At 40.9% G+C, this 21,759-nt stretch overlaps 1 protein-coding gene and 1 pseudogene across 5 annotated transcripts in view; one reads left to right on the top strand and one right to left on the bottom strand.

Moving 5' to 3' along the window:
* The first annotated feature begins 2,444 nt into the window (after nt 1-2,444).
* The window catches only part of LOC106965834 (cytochrome P450 2C21), a 48,360-nt gene continuing 29,045 nt past the window's right edge, over nt 2,445-21,759 (top strand). For 3 of the 5 annotated variants that reach the window (XR_008292234.1, XM_053207387.1, XM_027062670.2), the window contains exons 1-3: nt 2,445-2,579; nt 2,683-2,737; nt 18,533-18,834. Coding sequence is in view for 4 of the 5 variants with exons in the window: in XM_053207387.1 (XP_053063362.1) it covers nt 18,592-18,834 (243 nt within the window). In the remaining variant the exon portion in view is untranslated. Of the gene's footprint in view, nt 2,580-2,682; nt 2,738-17,837; nt 18,835-21,759 lie in introns of those variants that run through there. The other 2 variants (XM_053207386.1, XM_053207385.1) reach the window with 2 other exon arrangements.
* LOC106965835 (coenzyme Q-binding protein COQ10 homolog B, mitochondrial-like) lies at nt 14,871-18,075 on the bottom strand (annotated as a pseudogene).

The following is a 21,759-nucleotide window of genomic DNA, read 5'->3' as shown; positions in this document are numbered from 1 at the left end:
TATCTGGCTGTTCTGGGACTTATCTGAGGAAATGAATGCTTCTCAAATAATAGATGGAGAGCTTTACCAGTTGACCTTGAATATCCCCTGAGTCCCTCTCCAGCTGGTTGCTGCCACTAAGCCCCTCTCCTTTGTTTGTTTGGGGTTTTTTTAGTGCTTATTTATTTTTGAGAGAGAGAGACAGAGCATGAGTGGGGGAGGGGCAGAGAGAGAGGAAGACAGAATTCGAAGCAGGCTCCAGGCTCCGTGCTGTCGGCACAGAGCCCAAAGTGGGTCTCGGACCCACGAACTGTGAGATCGTGACCTGAGCCGAAGTTGGACACTCAACCGACTGAGCCACCCACGTGCCCCAAGCCCCCCTCCTTTCTGGAGGGACGCAAACTCAGGATAGATCTCACGTAGGTGTTAAACTCAGGCACCTCTTGGTAGTCTGTGGAATTTGAATGGCTGGTAGACAAGTTCAGCAGCTGCAGCCTGAGAAGGGCCTGGGACCGGTGGTGGTCCTGCCATCAGGTAAGCCTCAGATGCTCAGAGTCGCTAGGTGAGGGTGAAGGGAAATAGACTGAGGTAATGATGATAAGTTACCAACTTCGGGGGCAGGGGCTGTTTATCCCACTGACCTTCCCTAAGCTTCCCGCAGGGAAGGCTGGCCCACCAGAACCTGGGAGGGGCGGCCTCGAGGAGTTGCATGAAGATTTCTCCGAAGCTGACAGTATCACATCACTTGGATACCCCTTCAGAACCCGAGGACTTGGTCCCCGAGTTGCCAGCGGAGGGCCACGTCCATCAGCTGAAGAGCGCTCCCTTTCCCAGGTGGTCCAGTGCCTGGAGAGGCAGGCATATCCGGGCCCCGAGCCCTGGACAGCTTTGAAGGTGTCCGCCGAGACCTCCCTCTAGGCCGTACGTAGCCAACTTCTCCCCCCCGCCTCCCCTCCCCAGGTCTTGGTCCCAAGGGCACCCCTCATAAACTTTCCTTACGCTGATCCCCGGGTCACAGTTTACTTCCTGGGAAAACACTTCTGACAACCATGACAGAAACTTTGGATTTTTTTTTTTTTTTTTTTTCTGAGGTGGGATTTATTTGGAGAGTTTTTTTCACAGGGACGTACCTTAAACTGACTTACCCGTTTAAATGGTTGATTTGCATTCCATGTCAAAAACTCACCATAGTGGGCAGAAGTATAAACAGACCAGGTAGGAGGCTACTGCCCCGGTCCAGGTAAGGAATGGAAAGACTGGCACAGGGGGTGGGGGTGGGAGCGGTGGGAAGTCACTGGATTTGAGACAGATTTTACTTTATTTTCATTTTATTTTAGAGAGGGAGAGAGGCAGAGGGAAAGAGCATCTTAAGCAGGCTCCACACTCAGCACGGAGCCTGAGATGGGGCTTGATCCCACAACCCTGGGATCATGGCCTGAGCTGAAATCAAGAGTCAGACACTCAACCCAGCTGAGCCACCCAGGCGCCCCGAGACAGATTTTAAACGTAGAACAGACTGACTCAGGCTGTTCTCCTCCTGCCAGATGCCAAAGAGCTTCTCCCCCATAATGGGCCACTAAGGCAGACTTTTCAGCTCTGCGGATCCCATTGTTCTATGCCCGGAGCTCGGAATGGCAGGAGAAAGGAGTGTGGCAGGTGTGGCCTGGTGTCCCCAGTCCCTTGGCCATGTGCTGAAGGTTGGCTCCCTCACCTGCTTCCCTCTTCTACCCCCAAGAGCCCTGTTCTAGAGGAAAGAGTAACATCTAGAAAGTACATCAGGTATAACGGTCCCTTACATTGATGGCACTTTCCATATTACAAAATGCATTTATATTTGTTGCTCTGCGAGCATCACAAACCATACCAGTGGGCAATTTCATAGGTGGGGAACCAGGGACTTGGTGCAAATGAGAAATAGAACGTATAGGGTTGTGAGAAAACACGTGCAGTGGGTTACAGGGAACGCTGTGGTTTCTGCTCTGTGGGCGAGTGCCTGTGGTCAGGGTCTGAGAGCATCAGGGGATTTGTTGTAGTGGTTAGATGGTGGCTGACTGCCCTCCTCCCTCTAAATATTCTCTTGATGCCATGTCACTGAATCAATTTGAAAAGAAGTAAAGCATTTCTGTCCAATGGGACTAAGCCAACAAGGAACTGAATTGCCGAAACTGTTTGGCAGAAGACACGTTGCATTGAAGCAGCAGCCGCTTCTGGTGACAAATATACCTCGAAACCTTGGCAACCATCTGTTGAATTTAAGAGAGGGTTTACTGCATTGTGATTACCTGTGTATATCCTGAGATCTGTGTCTAATATTTACCAGAGAGGAACGCATGGTGAATTATTTCTGACTTCTGACACATAATGAATTTCCATACGCTCTTCCCAGATTGAAGCATTGTCCTCTCGGCAACCTTGGCATAGGTCAAGAATCTGAGGTTTATGAGATGCTACGGAGAAGCAGGAGCTAGAAAAATAGTCCACCCCATTCCAAGCTTCTGCAGAAAATCCTGGAGTCTGAGGAGAAAGGTGACCCGTCTTGCATGCCATCGGAGGCTGTTGGTCAAGGCCAAGCGTGTGGATCAGTCATTGCTGAAAGACAGGTGCACAGAGCCTAGTGGCGGGAGGAAAGAGCACAGTGTGGGCCATTAAACACCGCTAATAAAATAATCTAACTTTGCCTTCGTGCCTTGGTCTGTGTTACAGAAGCTGCAGATCTGGCTGTTTCCTGTCCCGTGTGCACCGTATGGCTGAGGGCTGGGTAAATTATCTTGTGGTGGGATTTTGTCGGTTTGTCCCTCAGGCCCCCTTGATTTGATGTGAGCCCATAGATCCCATTCCTACAGTGACTGGTGGGCGCAGGTAGGCAAAGGCCAAGGGCAACAGACAGACTGAAGCAAAATGAGCCACCAACAGAATGAACCCGGGCTGTGGGCTTCACCGTGCAGCCAAGGAAATGGCATTTTATTTTTGTGCCCAAGTGTGTTTGGCGGGTTGGAATCCTGCTTTTACGCAAGGCTTTCTCCTCTTCTCCCCACGTGGGTGAGACCTCCCCGCTGAGAGGGATCTGAGTACCTGGTGACTCTGCTGGGGAGGGACCTGCCTCAGCCAGACTTCCAGTCCCCTGGGCTCCTCCCATGCTGGAAGGGACTGAGATTTTTTTCCCAGGGTGACCGGGTCTAATGCTCCTAGCTGTGGAACTTAGCCAAGTTACTCACCCTTCTTGAAGTAGCGACCCTTTATCATTTTCTCCTCTGTTTTCCATCAGTCTGTTTTCTTTTTGGTTTCTGTTTGACTTCTGTAGTAATCTTTATTATTTCCCTCTTCCTCTTTGCCTTAGGGTAGTTTGATCTTCTTTTTCTCGTTATTTCGTGGTGGACATTTAGAACATTGGTTTGACACATTTTTTCTAATGTAAGCTTTTAATGGTGTGTATTTCCCTGTAAGTACTCCTTCCGCTGCAGGCCACAAATTTGATACACTACCGCGTTTTCATTTTCGTTCATTTCAAAGTAGTTTCCAATTTCTCCCGGGATTTCTTCTCTGACCCGTGGGATATTTAGAAGCATTGTGCTTAGTATCTATTAAAAAAATTTTTTTTAAATGTTTATTCTTGAGAGAGAGAGAGACAGAATGTGAGCAGGCAAGAGGCAGAGAGAGAGGGAGACAAAATCCGAAGCAGGCTCCAGGCTCTGAGTTGTCAGCACAGAGCCTGACGTGGGGCTTGAACTCACAAACCGCGAGATCATGACCTGAGCTGAAGTCAGACACTTAACTGACTGAGCCACCCAGACGCCCCATCGTTGTCCTTAATATCTAAATATTTGGTGGTTTTCCAGCTATCTTTCTGTTATTGATGTCTAATTCAATTCCACTGTGAGTTGGAATTAAATTCTTTTCAGTTTCTTTTATAGCCCAGATCATAGTCTAGACTGGTGAACATTCTATATGTATTTGAAGAGAATGTATATTCTGCTATTTAGGATGGAGTGTTTTATAAACTAAATTAGGTCAAGCTAGTTAATAGTTTCAAGGTAATTAAGCTCATGTCTTCTATCTTCTTACTGAGATTTTCTGTCTACTTGTTCAATCATTTAGTGAGAGTAGACACTTGAAATCTCTAGCTATAATATATGAATTCATCTAGTTCTATTGGTTTGGTTTTATATCTTTTAAAGTTTTTATTTAAGTAATCTCCACACCCGGCATGGGGCTTGAACTCATGACTCTGAGATCTAGAGTCGCATGCTCTTCTGACTGAGCAAGCCAGGCACTCCTGGTTTTATATCGTTTTTTTTTTTATTATTGATTTTTTAAATGATTATTTATTTTTGAAGGAGGGAGGGAGAGAGGGAGAGAGAGCGTGTGCACGGAATCCCAAGCAGGCTTCGTGCTGTCAGTGCAGAGCCCAACATGGTGCTTGATCCCGCAAACTGAAATCATGACCTGAGCCAAAGTCCAGAGTGGGAGGGACTCTTAACTGACTGAGCCACCCAGGCACCCTGGTGTTATATCTTTTAAAGCTCTGCTTTAGGTACATATACATTTAAGGTTCTTATATTTTGTAATTATGAAATGATTGTGATTATGAAATGAACATCTTTATCTCTGGTAATATTCCCTGTTCTGAAATCTACTTGGATATTAAGCGAGCCATCCCAGCTTTCTTTGATCCATGTTTGAATATTACATCTTTTTCCATCCTTTTAATTTTTGTGTCTATATATTTAGAGTTGGTTTTCTTTAGAAAGCATTTGTTTGAGTCTTGCTTTTTCGCTCAGCCAGCCAATCTCTACCTTTTGGTTTTGACCATTTTTATTTCATTTAATTTTTTATGTCATTGGGTAAATGTCTGTCATCTTGCTATTGGTTTTCTCATGGTTTTGTTCTTTATTTTCTTTTTTACCTACATCCTTTTGGATCAGTTATTTCTTATGGTTCCATTTGATCTCAATTATTTATTAGCTCTATTTTTGTGTGTTGTTTTTTAGTGGTTTACAATTTATATCACCAACTTAATGTCAATGTTCAAGTAATAATGTACTATATCAAGCATAGTATAAAAACCTTACAATCGAAGTACCTGGGTGGCTCAGTCAGTTAAGTGTCTGACTTTAGCTCAGGTCATGATCTCACAGTTCATGGGTTTAAGCCCTGCGTTGGGCTCTGTGCTGGCAGGTCAAAGCCTGGAGCCTGCTTTGGATTCTGTGTCTCCCTCTCTCTCTGCCCCTCCCCCACTTATGTTCCCTCTCTCCCTCTTTCTCTCTCTCTCAAAAGTAAACATTAAAAAGAACCTTATAATAGCATATTTCCAATTCCTGTCTCCCATCTTTTACATTTTTTCATGTATTTTATTTCTACACATGTTTAAACCCAACAGTAGTCTTTAAAAAAGATATGAAAATTACTCTATAATTTTCTAAATAATTTTAAGTAATTCCCACATTACCCTTTCCAGTGGTCTTCATTCCTTCCTATATATCCATGCTTTCCTCTGGGAGCATTTTCCTTCAGCATGAATAATTTATTTTAGTCATAATCTTAATCAGTGTGGTCTGCCATGGTGAATTTACTTCATTTGGAATGTCTGAAAATCTTTTTATGTAGCCATTTTTATTGAGGCATATTTTCAATATGTAATTTTATGTAATTAAAAAAATCTATTATGAATTGATTATAAACACCAAAATGATATATGAGTATAAGGAATGATTGTTGTCTCTAATTATAGTTTTTTCTCTCAGCCTCTTTCTGAGTTCCAGTATAGAGAATTATTTTATATGTGTAGTAGAAGTTTCACCTCCATTGCAGGGACCATGTAATATTTATCTTTATGATCCCAAAGCCTCGTGCAGGACGTGGCATAGGTATAAGTGTGCTCAGTGAGGTTTTTTTGTCTGTTTGTTTGTTTGTTTGTTTGTTTATATGGGGGGGGGAGGGAGGGAGAGGGGGAGTAGGGGAGGGGGCAGAGAGAGAGAGGGAGAATCCAAAGCAGGCTCCAGGCTCCGAGCTGTCAGCACAGAGCCCAGCGCGGGGCTCAAACTCATGAGCCATGAGATCATGACCTGAGCTGAAGTCGGATACTTAACTAACTGAGGCACCTAGGTGCCCGAGTTTTGTTTTTTTTTTTTTAATTAGGTAGATGAGGCCTCCTCTATTAAGCTTACTTTCCCTTCTTTCATCCATTCTATCTAGGAAAGCCATAATAAGTTATTTAACAATACTACTGATTCAAATAGTTTTATTTTGGAGAGACTAAAGGAATGACAAGAATCGTGGACACTAACAATCACTGGAACTCCTTTGATTCTTTCTGGTCAAAATGGAACAGAACAAATGTGAACTAGGTTATAAGGCTCATCATTTTATTCTTTCTGGAGGCATTTAGGTGATTGGGCAAATACTACTATTTGGCAAGCATTTACAACAGCATGTACTATGTGTGTGGACCTACACTAAGCATCATGGGGGACTTTCAATCTTGTAATGTTAGAGAATGATAAAACATGATCCCTGTTTGGTGAGTGGTAAAGGCGGAACTGAAGAAAGGCAGAACATACATACTCTTATGTCTTGGATGAAATAATTATAACTTTTAAGGAGCAGCATATGCAAAATACTGTGCTCTAAAATGAAGCTATAATTGATGATTAAACATAGTGCACTTAAAAGAAGTGATGGCGTAAGTTGGCCGTGAAGGATGGGGAAGGGAATTCCGTATCTGGTGAGGACATGCCCAACTTTAGACAAGTGGATTGGCAAGGAGACTGGGTAGAGGGAGCAGAGGACTTTAAGTGGTTTGGTAAAAATGGGCTTTGGCCTGATAAGGAATTGGAGTTTGGTATGTATGGAGTGATCTGAATACTGAGTTAGCAATTTTTTATTTGATTCAGTGGAAATTTGAGCAAGAACAGGGATGTGCTTGCAGGTGATATTTGAGGGAAATTATGCAGGAGTTCCCTGGAGTGTTTTGAAATACAGTGAGGGGGTAGTTCAAGGGCCTGCTGGAGGTCTCTAATTTCTAGACCTAGTATCTGAGAGTCTGGATAATCATCATAGCCATGGAAATGCAGAGAAGATCACATGAAGATTGGGGCCCCTGGGTGGCTCAGTCGGTTGAGCATCTGAATTGTGATTTTGGCTCAGGTCTTTGTCTCGGTTCGTGAGATGGAGTCCCACATTGGGCTCTGCACTGACAGTGCAAAGTCTTCTTAGGATCCTCTCTCTCTGCCTCTTCCCTGATCATGTGCATGCATGCATGCATGCTCGTGCTCTCTCTTTCTCAAAATGGGTAAATTAAAAAAAAAAAAAAGATTACATGAAGATTGTCTCTCTGCGTTCTCATGGATCTAGGAAGATAATCAGTTGGGCAAGTCCAAAGAAGCAAAAGGAGAAGAAAAACATGAAAAAGAAGGAATGGGGCGCCTTTGTGGCTCAGTTGGTTGAGCATCCAACTTCAGCTCAGATCATCATCTCATGGTTTGTGAATTCAAACCCTGCATCAGGCTCACTGCTGTCAGTGCAGAGCCTGCTCCAGAAACTCTGTCTCTGTCGCTCTAAAAAATAAATAAACGTTTTTTAAAAAAGAAGGAATAGATCAGATTGAGTGAGGAAGGTAGACACCTGGGTGGCCTTTGGATGGGCTAAGAGGATTTGCTGGTGAGTCATAACTAAAGAGAGCAATTTAGAAGGAAGGAGATGATGGTGAGAGAAATTTCAGTAATGGAAGATCTTCTCTTTGAGAAGTTAAACCAAAGTGGGAAAGATCTGGGTGGCAGATTTAAATAGTGGTTGGATCAAGTGGAAAAAGTACATGGGAAGGAAATAAAGATACTTATTGAGTGAGTGCAAAGTTTTCACCGAAATGGGACAGGGAAGATTCTAGAACACATAGAAGAGAGGTACTCCCAGAAAGAAAAGGACATTTCTTCCTCTGAAATTACAGTTGGTTTAATCATCTATTTTCTGTTACACTGGGTGGATTGGAGAAATTGGTTAGTGGGCAGGACTTAGGACCCTAAATGGGTAGAGTCTAGAAGGTCAAAAATAATGACATTCAAATAATTTTCTGTGGAATTTGGTCTGAACAACCAATTTCATGGGATCTGGATAAGGTGCAGTGATTTGGGTCAAGTAGCTGATTTAAGGAGCTGTAAGAAGAAGCAAATTCCTTTCAGTATCTGTCCTTTTTTTCTATCCCTTGGGAATGGTTCTTAACCTTTTGGAGGCCATAGTTCTTTCTGGGAAGAATTCACTTGTATGCACCACTTGCTTTTTTTGCCCATTTTGAAGGGTGTTATGGATTCTGTAAAGCCTCTTCATTACTCCCAGGATGAGGAGGGCTCCAAGTCCTCTGGTGTCTGAATTATCAGTAGCTATTGCCCCAGTACTGTATTTAAATATAACTTCATTGTTCTGGGCAACATTATTTTATTTTGATTCTAGCATAATTTTGATAGGCCAGGTATGAGAACCACTGAATCCCCTGATGCACTTGAACAGATGGGTATATCCAGGGAAAACTTGTACTATTGTTTCTTTATATTGGGATATATGTTGGGCAATTGTTTTGTCAAGTAATTGCATCTAATAACTCCTAGGGAGTGCTAAATGCTAAAAAACTTACCTATGACAACCTGATAATGATTATATCTGACTTGTGATGAAATAGAAATAATGAACCTTATCCTGAGATGTAGACTCTTTCTTCTGTCGAAACATCCTAAGAGCACAGGTTTGATAACAAGAAAGGTGAATTTGGGGATAGATTAGAATAGAATTATAGAAGTTGGAAAGGCATGGATAGTATTCACTTTCTTTTTTGTTTTTAATTTTTAAAAAGCTTTATTTATCTATTTTGAGAGAGAGAGAGGGAGAGAAGGAGAACGCAAGCAGGGGAGGGGCAGAGAGAGAGGGAGAAAGAGAATCCCAAGCAGGCTCCACACTGCCAATGCAGAGCCCAACATGGGGCTTGAACCCACAAACCGTGAGATGAGGACCTGAGCTGAGATGAAGAGTCAGATGCTTAACCGACTGAGCCATCCAGGTGCCCCACCTTGATTCTTTTTCTTAAAAAGTGTTTAAGTTGATGTGCCCACGGCTATCTTCTGTTCAAATTGCCTGGCAGGACTGAAGAGAGGAGATAACCCAAAGGGGAGAATGATAGGGAAAACTGAAGGGCAGAGTGGACAGTAGGAGACGTGATCATTCTCTGAACAATGCAGAATCCCAGCTTCATAGCTGTGGTTTGGGCACAACCAACTTGAGTTGTCTAAGGTGTTTTGGTTTTTTTTCTTAAGAGGTGGCTACTTCATTGATCAGTGTGCATTTTTTTCAAAATTCATTCTTCATAGCGAAGATGTCCAGAATAGTGTTCCAATGTTGCAGTTGCGAAAATGGATACTCCACTTTCTATTACTGAAGAATGAAATAAGTTCTGGAATTCTGTGTGAAATTGTCTCAGATGGTTTTACAGTCTGAGAAGCATTCTAAAAAGTTAGCTTCAGGAGAAGAGAACCTGCTATGACAAAAGATGTAGCTGAAGGAAACCTACTATCCAAGAAAGCTATGTCCAGAAAAGTAGTGAGTACAGAGTGAGAATATCTGAGTCAATCTTTTGGTTTTTTCCCCCCTCGATATGTACTTATTTTTGAAAGAGAGCAAGAGAGAGCGGGGGAGGGGCAGAGAGAGAGAGTGCGAGAATCCCAAGGAGGCTCTGATGCTGACAGCACAGATGATGCCGACATGGGGCTCAGTCCCATGAACCGCGAGATCATGACCTGACCTGAAATCATGAGTCAGATAGTCAACCAACTGAGCCACCCAGGTGCCCCTGTCCCCTCAAATTTTTAGGTGCACAATACAGTATTGTTGCACAGCTATCTCTAGAACTTTACATCTTACGTGATTGAAACTCTTCATCCATTGAATAGCAACTTCCTATTTCCTCTTCTGCCAAGCCCCAGGCAAAAACCATTCTGCTCTGTTTCTATGAGTTTGACTATTTTAGATGTTTCGTTTAAGTTGAATCATGTGGTATTTGTCCTTCTGTGACTGCTTTACCTCACTTAGCAAGGGCAGGCAGCAGGAGTCAGTCCAACGAAGGGCTCACTGGCTGTTGCAGTGGTCCTAGCTGTTGGTGTGCACCCCCCGACGGCTGCACACTCTCCCACCAGGTGTGCACACTGCAATGATGGTTGATGGTGAGGATTAGGCCAGGCGTGCACAGCTGGAGGGGCTGGCTATAGGTGCACATGGTGCTGCAGGCTGGTGACAAGACAGAGCCTGATCTGGACCCACAAGCAGCTTCAGAGGCCCTGGCCTACCAGCATGTGCCCCATGGCTCCATGCTCTGCTGAGGGTGGAGGAGGAGGAGGAGGAAGAGAGTTCTAAAGATTGCAAAGGGACGGGTGGCTGGGTCGCTCAGTCGGTTGAGCGTCTGAGTCAGGTCAGACGCTCAGGTCAGAGCGTCTGAGTCAGGTCATGACTCCAGGCTCAACACTAGGAGCATGGGGCCTGCTTAAGATCCTCACTCCCTGGGGCGCCTGGGTGGCGCAGTCGGTTAAGCGTCCGACTTCAGCCAGGTCACAATCTCGCGGTCCGTGAGTTAGAGCCCCGCGTTGGGCTCTGGGCTGATGGCTCAGAGCCTGGAGCCTGTTTCCTATTCTGTGTATGGCTCAGAGCCTGGAGCCTGTTACCGATTCTGTGTCTCCCTCTCTCTCTGCCCCTCCCCCGTTCATGCTCTGTCTCTCTCTGTCCCAAAAATAAATAAACGTTGAAAAAAAAAATTTAAAAAAAAAAGATCCTCACTGTCCCTCCCCCATGAGAGCACATGCATGCGTGCTTTCTTGCTCTTTAAAAAAGTAAATAAAGATTGCAAAGAGACAAACTTTTCTGAACCTCCCTTTTTATTTACCCACTGTGAAACTGTCAACTCACTATTTCAACAGATTGTTTGACGTCCAAGTGATTCTGCAAGATACTTACTCAACAAATGTTTGTAGAATGTAATTTAGTTGAAATACTTTCCATTATAGAGTTCATAAGTCATACGGTTGACCACTGAACAACACAGGGGGATCCTCCTGACCTCAGGGGAAAGCTCTCAGTTTTCCCCCATTGAGGATGATATTAGCTGTGGGCTTTTCATAAATGGCTTTTATGATGTTTATGTTCCTTCTATCCTGACTTTCTCAAGGGTTTTTTATTAAGAAAGGATGCTGAATTTTGTCAAATGCTTTTTCTGCATGGATTGACAGGATCATACAGTTCTTTTCTTAATGTGATGTATCATATTGATTGATTTGCGAATGTTGAACCAGCCCTGCAGCCCAGGAATGAATCCCACTTGATCGTGGTGAATAATTCTTTTTATATGCTGTTGAATTCGATTTGCTAGTATCTTGTTGAGAATTTTTGCATCCATATTCATCAGGGATATTGGCCTGTAGTTCTCTTTTTTTGCTGGGTCTCTGGTTTGGGAATCAAAGTAATGCTGGCTTCATAGAATGAGTCTGGAAGTTTTCCTTCCCTTTCTATTTTTTTGGAACAGCTTGAGAAGGATAGGTATTATCTCTGCTTTAAATGTCTGGTAGAATTCCCCAGGGAGGCCATCTGGTCCTGGACTCTTATTTGTTGGGAGATTTTTGATAACTGATTCAATTTCTTCGCTGGTTATGGGTCTGTTCAAGTTTTCTATTTCTTCCTCTTTGAGTTTTGGAAGTGTGTGGGTGCTTAGGAATTTGTCCATTTCTTCCAGGTTGTCCAGTTTGTTGGCATATAATTTTTCATAGTATTCCCTAATAATTGCTTGTATTTCTGAGGGATTTTTTGTAATAATTTCATTTTCATTCATGATTTTATCTATTTGGGTCATCTCCCTTTTCTTTTTGAGAAGCCTGGCTAGAGGTTTATCAATTTTGTTTAGTTTTTCAAAAAACCAACTCTTGGTTTCATTGATCTCCCCTACAGTTTCTTTAGATTCTATATTGTTTATTTCTGCTCTTGACTTTATTATTTCTCTTCTTCTGCTTTGGGGTGTCTTTGCTCTTCTGCTTCTATTTCCTTTAGGTGTGCTGTTAGATGTTGTATTTGGGGTTTTTCTTGTTTCTTGAGATAGGCCTGGATTGTAATAATATATACAGCTTTTGATACAAAAGGAAGATCCAGAAAATTATCATTGAATCTACTATGGGTTATTTCTTTTCCCTCTATTTCTGGAAAAACAAGCTTCTTTTATAATCCAAATTCATGTAACATCTTTTTCTGAAACTGAATTAAAATACTCATTTTGTGCTTGAAAAAAAAAAGTTTTCTTTTGCACATTATTTTTGTATCCCGCCTTCTCCCTTTTCTTGGATACATTTTTTTTAAGTTTATTTATTTTGAGAGACAGTGAGCACAAGCAGGGAAGGAGCAGAGAGAGAGGAAGAGAGAGGATCTCAAGCAGGCTCCACACTATCAGCACAGAGCCTGATGCAAGGCTCAGTCCCACAAACCATGAGATCATGACCTGAGCAGAAATCAAGAGTCAGATACTTAACTGGCTGAGCCACTGAGGTGCCCCTCTTGGATACATTTTTATTTTGTTGGAGTTTTTCTCAATCATTTTGGAAATGGTTTCAAGGTTATAAAATGTCTGAATGTTTACATGTTCAAAGATGCCTGTATTTTGACCTCATATTTGAATCCTATTTTGGCATACACTAATTTGAAAATCATTTCCTATTGAACCTTTGAATACCTTACTCCACTGTAGCCTGTCATGTAAAAGCATCGTATATGGGAAGCTTTAAACTGATCTTTATTCTTTATAACTTCCTTTTCCTCTCCAGGAGTTTTTACATTTTGTCTTTGTTTTGTTTTGTTTCTTGATGTTCCAAGGTCTCACAAGATTGTGGGAGTGTCGGTCTTTTTACTTTAATCCTTCTTCAAACTTGGTGTGGATCCTTTGCATTTTTCATCAGTTTAGGAAATTTTTCTTCAATTTCCTTTGCTTATTTTTCCATTTAAGTATTTTTTTCTCTCTCCTTGAAACTGCTATCATAAATTCATTGGAACTTCTAGAACTATTGTCCATACCATTTAACTTTGTTTGTAGTTTTCATTATTATTACTTTATACTCTATTCTTGGGAAACCTTTGGTTTCCCAATGTCTTCCTGCTAAATAAATTGAAATACAGCTAAATTTAGTTTATTACTCAGCACGTTTGTTCATTTAAAAAATGTTTTCGGTCAGAAAAACTAAAAGGTGACTGACAGAATGGGAGAAAATATTTGCAAATGACACGTCAGATAAAGGGTCAGTATCCAAAATCTATAAAGAATTTACCAAACTCAACACCCGAAAAACAAATAATCCAGTGAAGAAATGGGCAAAAGACATGAATAGACTCTTTTCCAAAGAAGACATCCAGATGGCTAACAGACACATGAAAAAATGCTCAACATCAGTCATCATCAGGGAAATACAAATCAAAACCACACTGAGATACCACCTCACACCTGTCAGAATGGCTAAAATGAACAACTCAGGCAACAACAGATGTTGGCGAGGATGTGGAGAAAGGAGAACCCTCTTGCATTGTTGGTGGAAATGCAAACTCGTGCTGCCACTCTGGAAAACAATATGGAGGCTCCTCCAAAAGTTAAAAATAGAACTACCCTACGACCAGTAACTGCACTACTAGGTATTTAGCCAAAGGATACAGGAGTGGTGATTTGAAGGAGCACATGCACCTTAATGTTTATAGCAGCACTATCAACAATAGCCAAAAAATGGAAAGAGCCGAAATGTCTATCAACAATGAATGGATAAAGAAGATGTGGTACATATATATAATATATGGAATATTACTTGGCAATCGAAAAGAATGAAATCTTGCCATTTGCAATAACGTGGATGCTAAGTGAAATTAGAAAAATACCAATATGTGATTTTACTCATATATGGAATTTAAGAAACAAAACAGATGAACAAAAGGAAGGGAAGCAAAAATAAGATTAAAACAGAGAGGGAGACAACCATAAAAGACTCTTAAATTCAGAGAACAAACTGAAGGATGCTGAAGGGTGTTGGGTGGAGAGATGGGCTTAATAGGCGGTGGGCATTAAGGAGGACACTTGTTGGGATGGCACTGGGTGTTATATGTAAGTGATGAATCACTAAATTCTATTCCTGAAATCGTTATTACACTATATGTTAACTAACCCATTTAAATAAAAATAAAACATGCTTTTGGGGCATGTGGGTGGCTCAGTCAATTAAGTGTCTGACGCTTGATTTGGGCCCAGGGCATGATGTCACCGTCATGAAATAGAGCCCTGCATCAGGCTCTGTGCTGGGCAGCATGGAACCTGCTTACGATTCTCTCTCCGTCTTCCCTCTGCCCCTCTTCCTGCTTGTGCATGCTCTTGCTCTCGCTCTCGCTCTCTCTTAAAAAAAAGGTTTTGTAATCGTATTGTTAATTACCAAGAACTTTTTCTAATAACGTGTTCTTTTTAAATGGCTAAATATATCTTATGATGTTTTACTTATTTTAACCATTTTTGTTTCCTCAAGGTTAACTTCTTCAGGGATTAGTATTCTTATTTTTTTTTTAAAGTTTTATTTATTTTGAGAGAGAGAGAGAGAGCATGCAAGTGGGAGTGGGAGAGAGAATCCCAAGCAGGCTCTGCACTGTCAGGGCAGAACCTGAAACATAGCCCAAACCCATGAACCCTGAGATTATTACCTGAGCCAAAGTTGGACACTTAACCAACTGGGCCACCCAGGCACCCCTAACGTTCTTGTTTTTTTGTTGGTTTTTTTTTTTTAAGCTGTACAAAAAATAAATTAACTTTATTAAGTTACTATTTCAGTCCTTAGACATTGATTTCTTTATAAAAATATTGAAAGTGAATACACACAATAAATGGAAAACAGGGATGCATGGTGCTGGAGACATATCAACCAACTCATCTTCATGTGTTGCCCACTGTTGTAGACAAAATTTGACACATAATCAGCATTATTGAAAGAGCAGTCAAAGTACCTGGGAGAGGGGTGCAAACTATAAGAAAAATATATTAAAGCTCTGGACCACTCACCAAAAAAATATTCACTGTTTAATCTGGGAGTTAATCTCACTATATATAGCACTGAATACCCATAAGAACAATTTAAAAATAAGAAAAGTGCCAAGGAACCCTCATTAACAGTATTTTTAAGTCTAAGTTTCTACTTTAAATATCTGATGATTACTCGAATATCCTAAGCCAAGAGGCAGGCCCTATGACAATAAGTTGTAAATAGTCTGAATTTAATAACTTAAAGGTGATAATGGTTAATATAATACATACTGTGTGAGGAACTCAACTAACCTCTTTCAGGTAAGGTCATAATTAAAAGGCTTAAGTCTACAGTTTCAATTTCTGCTTAAGAGTGATGATATCCCATTATTGTAAATATGCTAATATGCACATTACTTGCATGAATTACACTTGAATGAATTCTGTATACACGTGGTTCCATGTTCCAAATGCAAATTCTCAGCGGTGTAGGCTTAAAATCAAAGCTGGGTTTAACAAATGCTTTCTAACTTCTGAAAGCAAATGATAAAAGCACTGCCTAAAAGTGAATAAACTAAGGTTACAAACAGGTGACCAATCCTTTTTTTCCCTTTATGTGTGATGAACTTCATGAAGCCTTAATTCCGAGGTATATTTGTTTCTGGACCATACAGCTTACGTGATTTTCTTTTTTCTTTTCTTTTCTTTTCTTTTTTTTTAAGAATTACATTTTTTTAACTTTATTTTTGATTTTTTAAAATTTACATCCAAATTAGTTACCATATAGTGAAGCAGTGACTTCAGGAGTAGATTCCTTAATGTCCCTTACCCATTTAGCCCATCCCCCCTCCCACAACCCCTCCAGCAACCCTCAGTTCTCCATATTTATGAGTCTCTTCTGTTTTGTCCCCCTCCCTGTTTTTATATTATTTTTGTTTCCCTTCCCTTATGTTCATCTGTTTTGTCTCTTAAAGTACTCATATGAGTGAAGTCATATGATTTTTGTCTTTCTCTAATTTCACTTAGCATAATACCCTCCGGTACCATCCACGTAATTGCAAATGGCAACATTTCATTCTTTTTGATTGCCGAGTGATACTCCATTGTGTATATATATACCACATTTTCTTTATCCATTTATTCCATTCATTCCATCCATTCATCTATCCATGGACATTTGGGCTCTTTCCATACTTTGGCTATTGTTGATAGTGCTGCTATAAACATGGGGGTGAATGTGTCCCTTCGAAACAGCATACCTGTATCCCTTGGATAAATGCCTAGTAGTGCAATTGCTGGGTCGTAGGGTAGTTCTATTTTTAGTTTTTTGAAGAACCCCCATACTATTTTCCAGAGTGGCTGCACCAGCTTGCATTCCCACCAACAATGCAAAAGAGATCCTCTTTCTCCGCATCCTCGCCAACATCTGTTGTTGCCTGAGTTGTTAATGTTAGCCATTCTGACACGTGTGAGGTGGTATCTCATTGTGGTTTTGATTTGTATTTCCCTGATGATGAGCGAGTGATATTGAGCATTTTTTCACGTGTCGGTTGGCCATCTGGATGTCTTCTTTGGAGAAGTGTCTATTCATGTCTTTTGCCCACTTCTTCACGGGATTATTTGTTTTTTGGGTGTTGAGTTTGAGAAGTTCTTTGTAGATTTTGGATACTAACCCTTTATCTGATATGTCATTTGCAAATATCTTCTCCCATTCTGTTGGTTGCCTTTTAGTTTTGCTGATTGTTTCCTTCACTGTGCAGAAGCTTTTTATTTTGATGAGGTCCCAGACATGCTCCTCTTTCAAAGGCAGCTACCATCTGCTTTACAACTTCATCGAAAAATGATGTGGCAAGCTGAGAGTACAGAAGGGAGCGGAATTCAGAAGAAATTGAAAAATCCAAGGTACAAGTTCTTGGGTAGCCAGGAAGACCAGAGCTAAAATGCCAAATAGTCTTCAAATGATTGAAAAGCTTCCCATCAGTATAGGATGCCTTTACCAAATGTGGTTTCACCAAGGTTCCTACTGATGTATAGCGCTCCAACACAGGTGGAAACCCAATTTCCAATTGTGTTTTGCAGTATCCGGTTCTCTTTGATATTATATCTGATTTTTTACGCCAAGGAACAAAATGCTTGTAGTCTTCCATTCCTGATACCACATCATACATTTTCTGCATAGAATATCCTATAATTCTCCTCTCTGAATATTCTTTTGTTTATTAATGGTGCAACAATTTTGAAGAAAGTTTTTGCATATATCTCCTTAGGCAAAACTGAGGTATGTAGTGGAAGAGTTCTGCTCATCAGTATACCACAGGAAGCTAAATATCTGACGTTCCAGGTAGGGCCCCTGTGCTGGAGCCAGGGTTCCAGCCGCTGCCGTTGACTTTGGACGGCATCCTGAAACCACCTTTCTCAGGGCCCCCTGACTGGCCCCAGCTTCCATGATCATCTCACTCTCATGTTCTCGTTTCTTAAGTGTGATATTTGTCGTGCCTTGTTGGATTTCCTCAAATGTATTTTGAGTCTTGAAGTTTTGTTCATATCTTTGAGCTTCTAGACACTTTTAAATATTTATAGTATTGAATTCTGGAGTATATTTCCTTACCCATGTGAGATTAAGCAATGTATTCTGGTTATAGGACCCTCATTGGAAATGGATGTACAAGGGGAAGGAGGGGTGATATGCAGCCAAAGGACCTTCCACTGTTTAAGTGATTTCTTTCTTGGACTTGGTAGATCCCTGTCTTCTAATGTCTTTTGACCCTGCATCCCCTTTGGGAGTTAAGTGTGTCAGAATGCCTCACATATATTGGGACACCTGGGTGGCTCAGTTGGTTAAGCATCAGACTTAGGCTCAGGTCATGATCTCATAATTTGTGAGTTCAAACCCCGTGTTAGGCTCTGTGCTGACAGCTAGGAGCCGGGAGCTTATTTTGGATTCTGTGTCTTCCTGTCTCTGCCCCTCCCCTGCATGTGCGCTCGCTTGTGCGCTCTCTCTCTCTCTCTCTCTCTCACTCTCTCTCACTCTCATACACACACATGCGCTCTCTCTCTCTCTCTCTCTCTCTCAAAAATAAACATTAAAAATTTTTTAATTAAAAAAAAAGAACTCTTGACATATAGAAAGGGGCTCTGCCAAGAGTTGGGATATCTCTACTCTTATTTAGGAAAGACTAGCTCTGTATATTCTTCTTTTTTACCCTGCCTTCTCCCTACTATCTCTTAATTCTGGCCTTTTCCTGGATTTTCTGTGAAAAGGCACTGAGAGAGTGCTGCTTTCTTCTGCTCATGTAGTAGTAATTTTTGACATGAGATACTCTCTTTCATCATTTGTCAAGATCATGAATTCCAGCCCTTTGAAAATCTGATAGTTTTCAGTTTTACTGTTAAAATATGACCATCTCTGAAGAAGTAAGAGTTACTGTTTTAGTTGGGATTACCAATGAAAACCTAGATATTTATCAATACTAAAGTGACTGTTTTTGTTTTATTCTCTGCTAATAGGTCAAAATCCACTGAAGATAAAAAAGTATCCAAAAGGTTGAAGATTTAGTGCATGTTTGATGATCAGCTGGAACTTAGTATTTATAAAACCTTTGGATTCCAAGCTTCCAACTGCATTTACACAAGGTACAACAATGGATCTTTTCATAGTTCTGGTGATTTATCTTTCTTGTTTGATTCTTTTTTTTCTCTGGAATCAAAACCATGCCAAAGGGAAGCTACCACCTGGCCCCACTCCTCTGCCAATCGTTGGAAATATTTTGCAGATAAATACTAATAATGTAAGCAAATCCATAAGCAAGGTGAGTATGATTACTTTTCTTCCAACTGTTTGCGGTTACAGCCATATATCCAAATAAAATATGGCCCCAGCCATATTTGCAGGGGTGCAATTTTGATTGGGATTGTGTTGAATGTGTAGATAGCTTTGGGTAGTATTGACATTTTAACAATATTTATTCTTCCAATCCATGAGCACAGAATGTTTTTCCATTTCTTTGTGTCTTCTTTAATTTCCTTCATAAGCTTTCTATAGTTTTCAGCATACAATTCTTTTACATCTTTGGTTAGGTTGATTCCTGGGTATTTTATGATTCTTGGTGCACTTGTAAATGGGATCAGTTTCTTTATTTGTCTTTGTGTTGCTTCATTATTAGTGTATAAGAATGCAACTGATTTCTGTACGTTAATTTCGTATCCTGCGACTGCTGAATTCATGTATCAGTTCTAGCAGACTTTTGGTGGAGTCTATCGGGTTTTCCATGTATAATATATCGTCTGCAAAAAGTGAAAGCTTGACTTCATCTTTGCCAATTTTGATGCCTTTGATTTCCTTTTGTTGTCTGATTGCTGATGCTAGGACTTCCAACACTATGTTAAACAACAGCAGTGAGAGTGGATGTCCCTGTCGTGTTCCTGATTTCGGGGGGAAAGCTCTCAGTTTTTCCCCATTGAGGATGATATTAGCTGTGGGCTTTTCATAAATGGCTTTTATGATGTTTAAGTATGTTCCTTCTATCCCGACTTTCTCAAGGGTTTTTATTAAGAAAGGATGCTGAATTTTGTCAAATGCTTTTTCTGCATCTATTGACAGGATCTTACGGCTCTTTTCTTTTCTTAATGTGATGTATCACATTGATTGATTTGCGAATGTTGAACCAGCCCTGCAGCCCAGGAATGAATCCCACTTGATCGTGGTGAATAATTCTTTTTATATGCTGTTGAATTCGATTTGCTAGTATCTTGTTGAGAATTTTTGCATTCATATTCATCAGGGATATTGGCCTGTAGTTCTCTTTTTTTGCTGGGTCTCTGTCTGGTTTGGGAATCAAAGTAATGCTGGCTTCATAGAATGAGTCTGGAAGTTTTCCTTCCCTTTCTATTTTTTTGGAACAGCTTGAGAAGGATAGGTATTATCTCTGCTTTAAATGTCTGGTAGAATTCCCCGTCACTCCTCATCAGGGAAATACAAATCAAAAGCACACTGAGATATCACCTCACGCCAGTCAGAGTGGCTAAAATGAACAAATCAGGAGACTATAGATTCTGGCGAGGATGTGGAGAAACGGGAACCCTCTTGCACTGCTGGTGGGAATGCAAACTGGTGCAGCCACTCTGGAAAACAGTGTGGAGGTTCCTCAAAAAATTAAAAATAGATCTACCCTGTGACTCAGCAATAGCACTGCTAGGAATTTACCCAAGGGATACAGGAGTGCCGATGCATAGGGGGCACTTGTACCCCAATGTTTATAGCAGCACTTTCAACAATAGCCAAATTATGGAAAGAGCCTAAATGTCCATCAACTGATGAATGGATAAAGAAATTGTGGTTTATATACACAATGGAATACTACTTGGCAATGAGAAAGAATGAAATATGGCCTTTTGTAGCAATGTGGATGGAACTGGAGAGTGTGATGCTAAGTGAAATAAGTCATACAGAGAAAGACAGATACCATATGTTTTCAGTCTTATGTGGATGCTGAGAAACTTAACAGAAGATCATGGGGGAGGGGAAGGAAAAAAAGAAAGAGAGGGAGAGACCCAAACCATAAGAGACTCTTAAAAACTGTGAGAATAAACTGAGGGTTGATGGGGGGTGGGAGGGAGGGTAGGGTGGGCGATGGGCATTGAGGAGGGCACCTGTTGGGATGAGCACTGGGTGTTGTATGGAAACCAATTTGACAATAAATTTCATATTAAAAAGAAAAGAAGTGATTTTAAAGAGAAGTGTTCATTGGGTATCCAGCTAGAAGGTTGCCAGAGAGGATGAGATCCATGAGATGATTGTTAAAATTGCCAAAAGAAGGAATTCCCTGTCCATGTTGTGAGCAGGTCCCCTTTTCAGTAATTATTCCTTGGTAAACTCTAATGGCAATGAAACTGTTTTCAATTTTTAAAAAAGTTCTGATCTACAGATCACAACACTAAAAATTTCCTAAAAACACACATTTTTTTTAAGTCAAGGAAATACGGTCCCAGAATTGTTTCTATTATATTTGCTCAATGAATGTGTGAATAACTACTCTATTCCTAGCTATTTATATAGCAGTACCTCTCTAAATCTTGAAGGGATTGTCTGAAATCTGTCTTTGCTGAGACAGCTAGTTACCAGAGCACAGCTTCTGGAAACCCCTTTCTGTGTTTTGCGCTAAGAGATTGAAAGAGATTATGTCAGCACCCTAGCTCATCTGCTTGTTAACTCACAGCATTGGGCAAGTTTTAAAAATCTCTCTCAGTGTTAATTTCCATTCCTTTGAAATGTGAATAACAGTTCTATTTTGTGCAGGGTCCTTCAATATATCATATATTCAACAAGCTATTGAATATCTACTTTGTTAGATGCTGGGGATTTTGTTTTTTTTTTTTTTAAGTTTATTTATTTATTTTTGAGAGAGACAGAGAGAGAGAGAGCATGCAGGGGAGGGGCAGAGGGAGAGAGAGAGAATCCCAAGCAGGGTCCATGCACAAAGTCCGACATGGGGCTTGATCTCATGTACTGTGAGATCATGACTTGAGCCAAAATCCAAAAGTCGGATGCTTAACTGACTGAGCCATCCAGGTGCCCCAGTGCTGGGGATTTTCAATGGTAAATGAAAAAGAAAAAACAGACCCTGGCATTATGGAATTTATAGTCTATAGGGTAGGCATGTTTTGTAAAATAATCACGCAAATAAGTGTGTGACTACAAACCATGTAACAGGGACACAATAGAAAGAGGCCATGCA

This window comes from Acinonyx jubatus, chromosome D2, assembly GCF_027475565.1.
Source record: "Acinonyx jubatus isolate Ajub_Pintada_27869175 chromosome D2, VMU_Ajub_asm_v1.0, whole genome shotgun sequence".
Taxonomy (NCBI): domain Eukaryota; kingdom Metazoa; phylum Chordata; class Mammalia; order Carnivora; family Felidae; genus Acinonyx; species Acinonyx jubatus.
Note: the sequence above shows the minus strand (reverse complement) of the source record. Positions and strands in the feature narration are given on the sequence as shown.